Source organism: Archocentrus centrarchus, chromosome 12 (assembly GCF_007364275.1).
Source record: "Archocentrus centrarchus isolate MPI-CPG fArcCen1 chromosome 12, fArcCen1, whole genome shotgun sequence".
Lineage (NCBI taxonomy): Eukaryota > Metazoa > Chordata > Actinopteri > Cichliformes > Cichlidae > Archocentrus > Archocentrus centrarchus.
The window spans coordinates 12,233,811-12,246,432 of record NC_044357.1 but is presented as its reverse complement, the minus strand read 5'-3'; the positions used below and the strand labels follow the sequence as shown (position 1 = coordinate 12,246,432).

Genomic DNA, 12,622 nt, shown 5'->3' with positions numbered 1-12,622 from the left:
GAAAAGTACCTTTTTTAATCAGAGATGTAAAGTTTATCATGTTAAAAGTCTAACTGATAATGTTAGCACATCTGATGTGTCTGGAGCATCAGGCCTTGCAGATTCATCTCAAAATGCCCCTCAAAAATTACTTTTATCTGAGACTCAAAGAATTTTTGTTCAAGGATTAAAGAATATTCAATGAGACAAACTGCAAGAAAAAAAAGAGAAATTAGAAAGAGTCTAATGCTCCAAAGAGTCAATAATCTAATTTTATTGATTCTTTATAAGAAATAATATGATAATTTTACTTAGTACTCTCAAATCTATCATTGGTCTGACAGTCCTGTGCTAAAGTCTAGAGCCACCCCTCATTTCTTTATATTTTCTTTCCAAGCAGTCAGATTCTTTTGTAATTTTTTTAAAGCGGTCTTGTTCTTTGGACTTTGGCTTTTCCACTCATTTTCAGTCCAGTCCTTGTACCTTGTATCTTCTGGCAATTGGTTACTAGCAGTTTGTCGCATAAACATAAAAAATGCCAAAGATAACACAGTTTAACAGAAATAAATAGCATTTTTTGCATCAACAAAATGATTCCCAAAAAGCTATTAGACAAAACCTTGGCGTGGTGTACAGTGTGACCTCAAAAAGTGGAAGACAAAAGAAGAAGTGGCACCTGAGACAACAGTGAGTGTCTACAGTGATCTGTAAAACACAGTGGAGGCCTCTCATGGTTTGCACGTTTCAATAAATCCCTGCACCTATTTTGGTGGTTCAAGACTTTTGCACAGTGCTGTAGCTCTTTATGCACAGTCTTCACATAACATTAGCTTACAATTTAGCATTAGCACTATTTTAGAAGTGTTACCTAAGTCCTCACTTTGAAGATAAAATCTTTCCCTTTGAAAATTAAATACAGCTAATTTGCTGCAAAATTCACATGAATTCAGAAGCGATATCACCCCTTGTAACTGATAAATATACTATATAAGATGTTCTTTTTCACATACAAAATATACATACAAAACATATCAGTATTTAATACTGTTTGTCTCTGATACATCTCTAAATATAAACTACTGGTGAAAAAATCTCCGGGTATCAGTCTGCCCTTACCTGTAAGATTAACAGAGATAGTGAAAGTGGCTTGGTTCTCTTTAGGATTTTACCTTTTGGCTACACTTCTGTATGGTGGAGGTGAGTTCACTCACTACCATATCTATACACTTCAGTGTGGGTTCCTTCAGCTTTTGGATCTGCTTTTTCACTATGGCTTCAAAAGCCAGGTCAGGGGTGAATAGCCCCGTCCTGTGGAGATAGGCAGGCGGTACGAGAGAAAGAGAGAGAGAGGAAGGAGCAGGAAAGAAAGAAAAATGGAAGCAATAGTTGGGGAAAGAGGAGAGTTAAAAGAATCGAATGAAGCGTTGTAAGTGGAGATAAAAGAAGAGACAGTAAAGAGATGAGCGAAATTTAAAAGAAAGCCATGAAAACAGATGGTGAGGGAGAGGGGCAGTAAAGAGATGAGGCAGGTGTAAATTGGAGATGAAGCAGAAGAACAGATTGAAGATGGCAAAGACGAGAGGGGGCGTGTGGATGGGTGGGTGGAAGGATAAACAGCACAGAGGGAAGAAAATGCAAGTGAGACATTTGGTTTCCCCTAAAGCCATTCTAAAACAGGGCAGTGCTGGAGCCTCTCTCTATGAATAAATAAGAGGAAGGAAGCAAAAGAGAAACAGAAAGAGCTCCCAGCCTGCACAACTCTGCCAGCCAAAAACTCCAAGCTATGCACCGCGAGACTGCAGCTGTGCACCCCAACGTTCGGCCAAGACAGCCTGATCTCTCCTGGTGTCAAAGCCTTCTCCACCCATCTCTCCTCTGACTTCCAGAGGGAGGCTAATCATAATATTTATCATCCCTGTTGTGTTGCTGCAGCCGAGCCGCCGTTGAAATTGTTTGGTTACAGTGGATCCTCATGGATAAAGATTACTGCTCTTTCCTTTGGCTCCACTTACTCTCATCTTACGCTCAGAATGTAGCCCCTGAGGCGTGAAGTTAAGCAGTAATTGTCACGGCTCCTGTCAGCTGCAGGTGCACGGCTGCAATCTCACACGAGAAAGTCTGGATACTGAGGTCATCCAATATGTTTGCCAGATATTCTAATTGAAAGACTTGATTTTATGCATACGTGTTTCTCTTTGTGTACAAGAGAAGGTGGAAAGAGCGCTGTACTCAAAGTTCTGAAGCAGAAATAAGACAACTGGCCCTCATGATATTTTTGAGCTCCGAGCATCACTACTGTTATCATTCAAAGGCAACCGTATTCTGATGACCACTCAGCTTCCCCACTCTGTTTCATCAGCACAACCATCTACCACAGCCAGCCTGTCCAGCCAAACCCATCCGCAGTACTACAGTATGGTAGGCAGGCAGGCGGGCATACAGCAGCCCACCCGGCCACTCCAGGTTTCCCCCCCGCTGTCCAGCAACAACGAGGGCTGGAGGGAGCCGGGTGGTTACAGTAGAAAGGGAGTGAACAGCAGAGGGACTTTGTGAAAGGGTGAAAAGCAAGAAAAAAGTGCTACCCATTGTTAGCTTTTATTTTTTTACCTTCTTGGTACACTGCCTAACCGTAATGACTAGCTCAGAAATGACCATGTCCACACATTTGGTGCAAGGCTCTTTAATCTTCCCAATCTGCCTTTTCACAATGGTCTCAAAGGCCATGTCCGGCGTGAAGAGGCCAGTTCTGCCCGACACAGAGAGAACCAGCCACAGGGCCGAAAGACACGAGGCGGAGTGATGGAAAGAAAGAAAGGAGAAGGAATAAAAAGGGTTGGGTAGAGAGAAGAGTGTTAATTATAAAAATTTACCCTCCATTTCTGATCTTTGCCCCCAAACAGTAAAATTTCATGAATAACAACAATAATTATATTTCAATAGTAAAAATATCATTTGATTAAATAGCTTGTTGGTGGATTAACATTACAGGAACATAAAAAAAATGATTTTTGTTAATTATCAGTACTGTTACTTTAGGGCATCTGTGGCATAAACATTAAACTGGGTGGTGCTCTGATGAATTTGTTAAACACTGCATATGCATGAACCCAGACGTAAAATAAATCTAATTATTGTTCAAAGCAACCAATTACACCTTTTTTACCCAAATAACTAAATGCTGAAATTTACATTTTGGTTTTTCAGATTTATTTTGTTTCTTATTTTGGTCTAGCTTGATATATTTTTTTGTATTCTACATATTATCTTACAGGCTTTTTACAGCTTTTCTTAATAAGTCCTGAATTTTGATCTTTTGTCCTATAATATATACAGTTCCTTACTCAGCTCTGGGGTTTTTTTAAACATGCTGCAACCATAAACATTCCTTGATTTTATATCAAGATGCTAACAACATCCAATTTTATCTAGGTTTTACATCCTGGCAAACATCGAGCTGGTATTTTAGAGACACACACATGAACAAACTGTCAGTCTGGTAAAATTAAGTAGAAACTAGAAGGCACAGAAATCCCACATTTCTTTGTACAGCTTATTTATGTTTCACAAACACATATGGAAGACAGCTCACATCCTAAATTCACAAACCCATAAGATTTACTGTATACTATTGTTTGATTTTGACAAAAAAAAAAATCAAAACTGATGGATGATACAGAAGACACTGAACATGGACATCATCCATTCACAAACAGGAAGAGGGGCCAAGGACAGGGGGACACACATACCAGAAATAAGGTACAGGACTGCTCCAACTACACAGATGAGGAATCCACTATATCAGCATGAAGGAGTGTACCCAGCAGTCACCTGCTGTACCTGTTCCAAATACACTGCTTAAGTATACTGTATAACCTCAATGTGCAACAGAGCCCTCAATTTGGGTCTGCTGGCTCGGATTAGAAAGGAGGTTAGATGCAGGAGAGGCGACTGAGACAAAGAGATGGAGGGAGGTGAAGCAGAGAAAGAGAGAGGGAAGGGTGGAGGGTGGGACGTGCCTGATGCCGTGAATGTTCTTGATAGCGTAGCTGATTTCCTTGCGGAGTTCTTTCTCATCAAACTCCATCTGTAAAGCAGACAAAGAAAGGAGGAGTTACTAAACATGCGCATGCTGACATTAGATTCTCCCTAACACAGTGCACTCTTTCTTTCCTTGTTGACATCTGTTTTTAATATGTTTGTCCAAGTATCTCCATTTTATATTTACTGCAATGCCACATTCTTCCCTGCTTTTACTCAAATTTAATATTTGAAGCATGCACTATATGCAAGTAAAACATAATGATGAATTGACTTCCAGCTACCCGCTGTGACTTCTAATGCATCTGGCAGGCACTGATGGTTTTCTGGTTAGGAAGAAACCTGCTCTTTTTTTTCCTCAGTGGGAAACCAACAGGACTTTTTTTTTTTTTTTGCAACACTGGTTACAGACAGTAAGTTTTATATCCTCAAAGGGAGGGTGAGAAAGGACAGAGGAGAGGGCTTGGATGAAAGGGGGGGGGGGGGGGGGGCAGAGAAGGGTAAGCAAAACAGACCAGACAGAGGAGTGAGGAAAGGCTTAGTGAGAAGGAGATCGAAGGAGGTGGATGAGGGGAAGCCAGTCTTTGGATTAATATAAGGTGAAAGGTTGACAGAGAAGACGAGGGGGAGGGTTTAAAAGTGGATGGAAATGGTGACGGAGTGAGGGAAACGGTGTGGGAGGTAAGGTGGGAGATGTCAGAGTCGAGAAGCTCAGACTCTTCCTTGAGGCGAGGAAAGCAGGACCATTTGGGGGAGAAATGTCATGATTTAAAGAGACTGAGAGAAACTTGACTTTAGGACATTTTTCTTTCTGCACTGTCTTAAATGCAAACATGGAACTATTACATGGACCGTTCACCCCAAAATGAATGAATATATAGTCAGTCTAGATTGATTTGGAGTGAGTTGCCCAGGTTTGGAGACATCAGCTGTAAAGATGACTGCTTTCTCCTAAAATACAGCAACTAAGCGGCACTTGCTTTGTGGTACATTTGGGAGAAGTTTAATATAAGACCTACTTTTTTTCTACCAAACTACATCTGCCAAACAAAGGAAATATGCAGCTGACTTACATTACTAGCCACCCCAAGTTGTTTATTTGATTTACTGAGTTGAGCCATTTCTTTATATTTTGCTTCCAAAGAGCCAGGCTTTCTTGTACTTTTTAAAAAGTGGTCTTGAGCAACAGTTGTCCAGGCTTTCTGGAGGTCTTGCAAAGTCTTTCTTTGGACATTGGCTGCTTTTTCACTCATTTTCAGTCCAGACCATTTTCAGAGGAATGTTTCTTATTTGTTAATCCACTTAACACTGACCTATGAATCATTTGAGCATTAAAAAGACACCTAAGTCAAGGGATGAGCCAGTGTTGACAAGTGAGGATCTTGATAGAATTGTGAATGCAGAAAAGTACATCAGATCCACCGTGCAATCTGGAAAGCTTCGGATTGGCAGCAGTATAAAAATTTCAGGATCATCTTGATAGAGAACAGAACAAAAGGCAGCCAACATCCAAAGAAGAGCTTTGAATGTCCTTCAAGAAGCCCGGAGAAATATTACTGAGACTGCTTAAAGAAATGACAAGAAAGAGAGTTCAGGCTGTGTAAATAAAGGTGGTCATACCAAATATTGACTTTCAAGCTTGTTAGAATTGTACACATTCTGTTTTTTGCTTATACGTTGTATTTCCATGTATGTTTGCGTGTGTTTCAACAAATCACGGCACCTATTTCCCATTTTCCCAGCATAATACAAAGAAATGAGAGGTGGCTTAAGACTTTTGCACAGTTTTGCATTTAGACTACCTGGCAGCTTCCTTTTCCTTTTTCTTTTTTTTTTTAAGGACATCTTGTGAAGTCATGAGAAGGAGGAGTACTATTTAATCTAATGGCTTCCCAGGGGATAACAAACCTACTGACACACATTTTCTCAAAATCTAGCAGACACAGACCTTGACCAGTTCGAAAGGGAAGCGTTCATGAAAGATGCGATTGATCCTGGCACCGCCTGAAAGCTCGGCTGTGTCGATCTGGTCCCCAGAACCCTCTATACATTTTTCAAAGTCCACCGAGAACTGCTGCACCATCCTACGGGAAAAGATGCAGATATTAACATTTTTGTCTTTGTGTGTGTGTGTGTGTGTGTGTGTGTGTGTGTGTGTGTGTGTGTGTGTGTGTGTGTGTGTGTGTGTGTGTGTGTGTGTGTGTATGTGTGTGTATACTCACTGGAGGAGAGCCTTGGTTTTGCGAGACGGATCGTCAGGTCTGAAGTTCTTGTATTCCTCCACCTCCTTTTCGATGGACAGAAGCTGACTCTGCAGCTTGGCCCGCAGATTTGGCAGGGTGTCCCGGATGTGGTTGGTCAGTTGCTGTGCAGGTCAAAGGTCAGAATATCAGAATTAGGCCACTGGAAAGTTGAACTAGTGTTGCTGGAAAACACAAGAATGGGTTTACTGCAGACATGTTTTTGCACACCTGATTGAGGATTTTCTGGAGGTAGGGAGTTCCCATTCGGTCAGCCAGGTGTCTATATGCAGGGTGGGAGAGAAAGAACTTCCTCTCAGCAGCCATAGCGGCATTAATGTCCTTCTTTCCGTCTATGTCCTTCTGGCTTCTATTCACCACACCGATGTAACCTGGACAAGCAGATAGGAGCCCCAGATTCACAATAAACCCTAAAACACTGACAGATTTAGAGAAAAGCATTCAACTCCTTTTATCACTTCCTGACATTTTGGAGAATGGGTATTGTAATTTGTCTGGAAGATAATGCAGACTTGTGTTAGAGCAACAATGAATATTTCTGGGTTCTTATTTTCTCTGTTTGACCTCAAGTTTGAACAGCCCCTCCAGGACCCAACCGCTTCACATGTGTTCAAAAATGTTTAAACAGCATTTTAAGAGACCTTGAACCAAAAACTTAAAAGAATATAGACAGAAGAAGCGAAAACAAGGGAGGCGGATTTGCACAAAAACAGAAAGAAAGAACAAATTTCTGGATATGTTCTTCTTTTTAAGACAGAGAGAGAAAAAAAAATACGTAGAAACAACCAGGAGAGGTTAGGTCACAAGGATCCCGTTTCACCTCCAGTTAAGCTACCTCATGCATCACTCAGTTAAAAGCTGTTTCATGCTCTATAAGTAAGGCAACTGTGAGCCAGCAGCCTTGTAAATGTGCATATCCACATAGTTAGACAGACGGAGAGAAAAAGAAGGGAGGAGGGGGAAAAACATAGAAAAAACAAAGGAAATGGAAAATATTCAAAAGCACATGCCTGGGTTTTAACCAAGTGCAAATGGAAAAGAAAAGCACCACATCAGCACATAGCAATAAAGGGCAGCTCACAAATTACATGCAAGTTATTTTCCAAGACAGTGTTTTTTTTTCCTATTTGCCCCTTTGTCACCCCTTTGTCTGTCTTTTGATTTCTTACACACCCTCCCCACATCCCGCTATCCTGTTTCTATTCCTTGTTGCAGATGTTGAAGAATTTAACAGCTTTGAGTAAGATCTGCCTCGTTATTACCACAAGGGGGAAACAGAGTGTCATTGTGACAGACCTAAGACAGGAAAGGTACTACTTCTGTGTGAGTGTTTTGTCCAGGTATTACTCACCCCTCCTGAGTGGAAGCAGCTTGTTCTCCAGAATATCTTTAGCATCGGTCCCCTCATCCATCAGGTCCAGCTTGGTGATCACACCAATAGTCCTTAAGCCTACATGCACACACAGTCACACCAAATTAATAATATATTTAATCATATATATCTGAATAGAAATAACTAGGATGATATAAAGAGGAATAAAAAAAAAACACTGAATACTGGTGTGTAAGTTGGAACAATGAGTTTAAAAAACTATTACAAGTAAAACAGAAACATTATAAGATTTTTCTTCACTAGTTTCTTTACATTTATGTAAACTGTCTTTGTGTGTGTGTGTGTGTGTGTATGTGTGTGTGCATACACTCACCCTGAGGGTCGACCTCTTTGGCAATCTTTAAAGCGTCAGAGTTGGCCAGGTCAGAGTTAGCTGGGGAGACGGCCAGCATCAGGCAATTCTCCTTGGTGACAAACTGCATTAGCATGTCTCTGATCTGAGACTCAATGTCTGCAGGCTGGTCACCCACCGGCACCTTGGTCATCCCTGGCAGGTCCACCAGCGTCAGGTTCAGCACTGTGAGAAAAAAACGGTGGGCAGAGAGAGACTAAGAAAACACAGAGCAAACTCAGAAGATATACAGTTCTTAACAAACTTATTGATGCTCTACACGCAGATAAAATCTTCACCTAACGCAACTGCAGAATAATCTAAGAAAAATCATCCCAATCTAGCAATACGTGTGGAAAAAAAGCTGTGTCAGACTCACCGTGAGGAGAGTAAACACGCAGGTTGATGGGCACGGGGGAGATTCCCTTATTGGCTCCGGTCACGCGATCAGTCTCTGCCTCGATCTCCTGCCGGACCTCATCAAAATCTGTGAACTTTTTACCCTTACAGTGGAGGAACTCAGCGTACTCTGCAAAGAAACAGCAAAAGGAGAGAAATAAATGAAAGTAACGTCACAGGAAATTGGAAGACAATTAGGTGAGGTAGAAACCAAAGACAGTAAACGGAAATGACAGTAAAGAGAGAAAACCTGAATTTAGCCCAATCTTACCTGTTTAACATGATTTTTTTTTTTTTAAAGTGGGAAATGCGTGAGAGATTTGTAATGTCCATTATTGTGACCAACGCTCAGCTGCAAAGTAATGTGTGACAAGTGAGTTCCTTTATATGTGGATGGGGCTAAAGACACATAAAAACTGTTAATTAACTCAATTAGGGCTCATCTCATGAAGTAATCCAGCCTCCATGACTGTGTATTTATTTTAGATTAACGCAGAATAATTTCTGATTCACACCATGACTAAGCTGTGAGGAAATGCTCTCTGCTAGAGCCTGAATCAATAAAATAACATGTAACTATGGTAACATGAGGACGCTGTCGTCACAAGTCTATAGAGATGAATGATAGATGTCCAGGGATGGTTTACCCCTGAGGAAAGGGGTCTTATTAGATTACAGGAGCTGGGGCTAGCTGGGTAAGGGGTTATTGGGATAAAAGCGGCACTAATTTCCCAACTCTTGTCTCCATCCAGGAAGGATCAACAGCAAATAATAAAATAACTGAGGATGTTATGCCAGCTACATTTTCAGGACATAAACACTATGAGAGAAGATTGAAGGTTTGCTCTGTGGCCAAGAAGGATACTCGTGTGTCTGAAGAGCAGGAGGAGGGAGCCTTAGGTCCCCCTTAGGCAGCTGGATTTTCTGTGTTGACACAAAGATGTTTGATGTAAAACGATCTGTGAAGTGAACTAAGCTGCAGTTCATCCAGTGGCCACTAGATGCTGGCTTCATGAAATTATGAAGCATTTAAAAGAACAGAAGTAATTAAAAACTTTCCTTTTAACCTTAAGTGACAAGACTGTGCAAAGCCATGTTTGCCTTAAAAAAAAAAATCCCTTCAGACACCTCAGGGTGACCTCACGGAGATAATCAACTTCACTTTCAGTCTGTGCTCACAATCTGACATCTTCACATGAGAGCTCCTGCAGTTCTAGCCCAGACAGCAGGAGACTGTTTATGACACCAGCCGCAACAGCAATGATTTTTCAGACCAAACCCATCTTTGAAAATGCCACATGAGATCCCCCACATGAGGAGTTACACATTTACAAATGAAAAACAAAGTTGCACAGCAAAGGAAAGGGCCCCACACTTCTGCACATTTTACTGGATATTCAAGGATATCTTTTTTTTTTTTTTAGTGTGTCATACCATTGCCACTAGCACTGCAAGACACTACTACAACTGCATCTTCTTCTTTCAGATGCTCACTTTAGGGGTTGCCACAGAAGATCATCAGCCTCCATCACACCATATCCTTTGCATTCCCCTCTGTCACTCCAGTCCCGTCAGCTCCATATTCAACTTTCTTTGTCCAATATATCCATTATCCCCTCTCTGCACATCTAAAATCTCAGCCTTGCCTCTCTAACTTTGTCTCCAAACAGCTCAACCTGAGCTGTCCCTCTGATGTACTCCTTTCTGATCTTGTCCATCCTGGTCACTCCCAATGAAAATCTTAACATCTTCATCATTTCCACCTCCAGTTCGGCCTCCAGTGTTTTTGCCACTTTTCCCACAGTCTCCAAGCCATAAATCAAAGCAGGTTTTACTACTCTCTTCTAAACCTTCCCTTTCACTTTTGCTGCTTTCATTCTGTCACAAATCACCCCTGACATATCAAACAGAAATAGACTATCATGCATCTTCCTGACTGCATCTTCCTGACTGCATCTTCCTGAAACCATATACTATGTATATGCATATATTTATATGTTCAAATATTTTATTTTTTCTGTGCATTATACACAAAAAACAGTTACAATCATCATTAGTTCCCTGGCTCTTTCCAAATCACCAGCTAATGAAAATACCTTTCCAAACATATTGCGCAGTTCCCAATAAAATGCACAAGGACAAGCTGCCCGATCATCTGTATATATAACATACCCCACTGTGTGGGTGACAAGAATTTCAAAGTTTTACCTGTGGGAGCGTTCATCAGCTGCAGGACCAGAGGACGGCGGGTCACAATGCCAGAGCCACGGGGAAGGAAATCCCTGCAACACAACAGATGGATGGCAGAGATGACAGTCAGTGAAAGTAACCACAGTGCAGATGGACTAAAATAATAAAACACATTCACTGTGCCGTCAAACAAATCCATTCAGAAAACTGAAACTTTATGTCATGTCATGTGACGACAACAAAACAAAAGAACGTGAGCCAGTGAATGAAAATAATGAGACTTTGAACTATTCCCTCAAGAAATCTGTGCAGAGAGAAGAGAAAATGTGCAAGTGTAAATGTGTGAAAGAGACTCTGTGTGTGTGTGTGTGTGTGTGTGTGTGTGTGTGTGTGTGTGTGTGTGTGTGTGTGTGTGCGTGCATGCGTGCGCATGCATATAACAACAAATCTCACACCACAGCCGTGGTCCCACCAGGCCATTTAGCTGTTTTCTGCAGGAATCAGATTTGTGACCAATACAGCAGGAAATACAGTAAAATACAATAAAATACAGGTCAAGTTTCAAGTGATATATCACAAATACATGTTAGAATACACCTGTGACAAAGACCTATTCCATTACCAGTTAGTCCCTTTTCTAAATTTTTAATCAGTCATATGAAATATTTGAAAAATAGCTGCAGGGGAAAAAAGAAAATCTGTCACAGATTCCAAACTGATATTTTCATGTTCCTTGGTTTGTCCACCTAGCAGTTTCTTTGCTTTCATAAAAAGATCTTCATTGTGTGAGCAAGAATATGCTAACTGGAAAGCGCAGATACCCAGCTGTGGCTGGTGTTTTCCTTGTACAGTCTAAAGATGATTGGCTTGAGTCTGGTGACCACATTTTATAAATAAGGAGCCAAGATAGCTAGTGAATGGGTAGAGAATTGTTCACGCCATGTTACAACCACAGGTTGTATAAAAGATAGGTGTCCATGCATTGGTTTCTGAAGTCCTGTTTTGAAGCCTCAAAACGAGCATTTTTTCATTGTCTGACATAATCTGTGAAACCACACGCTCATTGGCTAATGACTTGTGATTGACAAGGTGTTATCCAATGAGCATGCTATTTTATGCCACATGTAATCCTCAATTTTGAAACATGGTATGACCAGAACAGATTAAATTTTTTTTTTATTCAGTATGACCCAAAACGAGTGACTGAGTCCATAAACTCAGCAGCAAAGCTTTTACAGAAGTCAAGACAGAGAGATGTTTTCCCATAGACTTCTATAGGACTGGAAGTCTTTTTGCAACCACAGATATCGCCATCTGGTGGCCATCAGATAGAATGGATGGATGGATGGATGGATGGATAATTTTAACAGTCCTTTGGCAATACTGATTTTCAAGAGTTGGATTACTATTGTGACAAATATTTACTACATGGAACAACAAGTGACAGTGAAAATGTGCTCCACAAATTGACACTGATTTAGTTTTGTGTGTTTTGATGTTTTATATTTTTTAAGGATCAATCTATTTTAACCAAACACCTCCAAACATGGCTTATAGAACTGGAGACAAAGGAAAAAATGAAACAGTTTGATATGCCTGTTTATATTTCTGATAATTGAACTGACGTATGAATTGTATGAGCCCATTCAAATTAAGGGGTTTTACATGCAGTTACTGACATTGATCATGTGTATCTGATTGTGTGCATACAACAGCTCATCCAGATGACTGCCTGTCAGCCAGTTGTGCTTTCCTTTGCACAAAATCCTTTTTTTTCTGGAGCTATTCAGATGCAACATCAGCATCAATTCGCCTCTGACACTGTGCGCCTCAGCTGATGTGACACTAATTTCTCAGTGATGCGAGGTGAGTGATAGCAAGAGGCTGTTAAGGACAGGCGCACTAGTTTTCTATCCAACAGTTTGAGCTGAGAGGTATTTGAATTTACTGCAGCTTAATGACAGATATGCAATTATGCATTCAGCTGAAAAACTACAAAAGGTTTTCAAATTACAAGATGCAGCTCTGATG

The 12,622-nt window shown here is 40.8% G+C and overlaps 1 protein-coding gene across 13 annotated transcripts in view; it reads right to left on the bottom strand.

Annotated features, from left to right (window-relative positions):
• Positions 1 to 12,622, bottom strand: part of dnm1a (dynamin 1a) — a 63,799-nt gene that overhangs the window by 42,449 nt on the left and 8,728 nt on the right. For 12 of the 13 annotated variants that reach the window (XR_004020722.1, XR_004020721.1, XM_030743312.1 and 9 more), the window contains exons 2-10: positions 10,610 to 10,683; positions 8,382 to 8,531; positions 7,985 to 8,188; positions 7,630 to 7,728; positions 6,489 to 6,649; positions 6,240 to 6,382; positions 5,966 to 6,101; positions 3,996 to 4,063; positions 2,587 to 2,725 (exon numbers count right to left, since the gene is read on the bottom strand). Coding sequence is in view for 11 of the 13 variants with exons in the window: in XM_030743312.1 (XP_030599172.1) it covers positions 2,587 to 2,725; positions 3,996 to 4,063; positions 5,966 to 6,101; positions 6,240 to 6,382; positions 6,489 to 6,649; positions 7,630 to 7,728; positions 7,985 to 8,188; positions 8,382 to 8,531; positions 10,610 to 10,683 (1,174 nt within the window). In the remaining 2 variants the exon portion in view is untranslated. The remainder of the gene's footprint in view (positions 1 to 2,586; positions 2,726 to 3,995; positions 4,064 to 5,965; positions 6,102 to 6,239; positions 6,383 to 6,488; positions 6,650 to 7,629; positions 7,729 to 7,984; positions 8,189 to 8,381; positions 8,532 to 10,609; positions 10,684 to 12,622) is intronic. The other variant, XM_030743315.1, reaches the window with a different exon arrangement.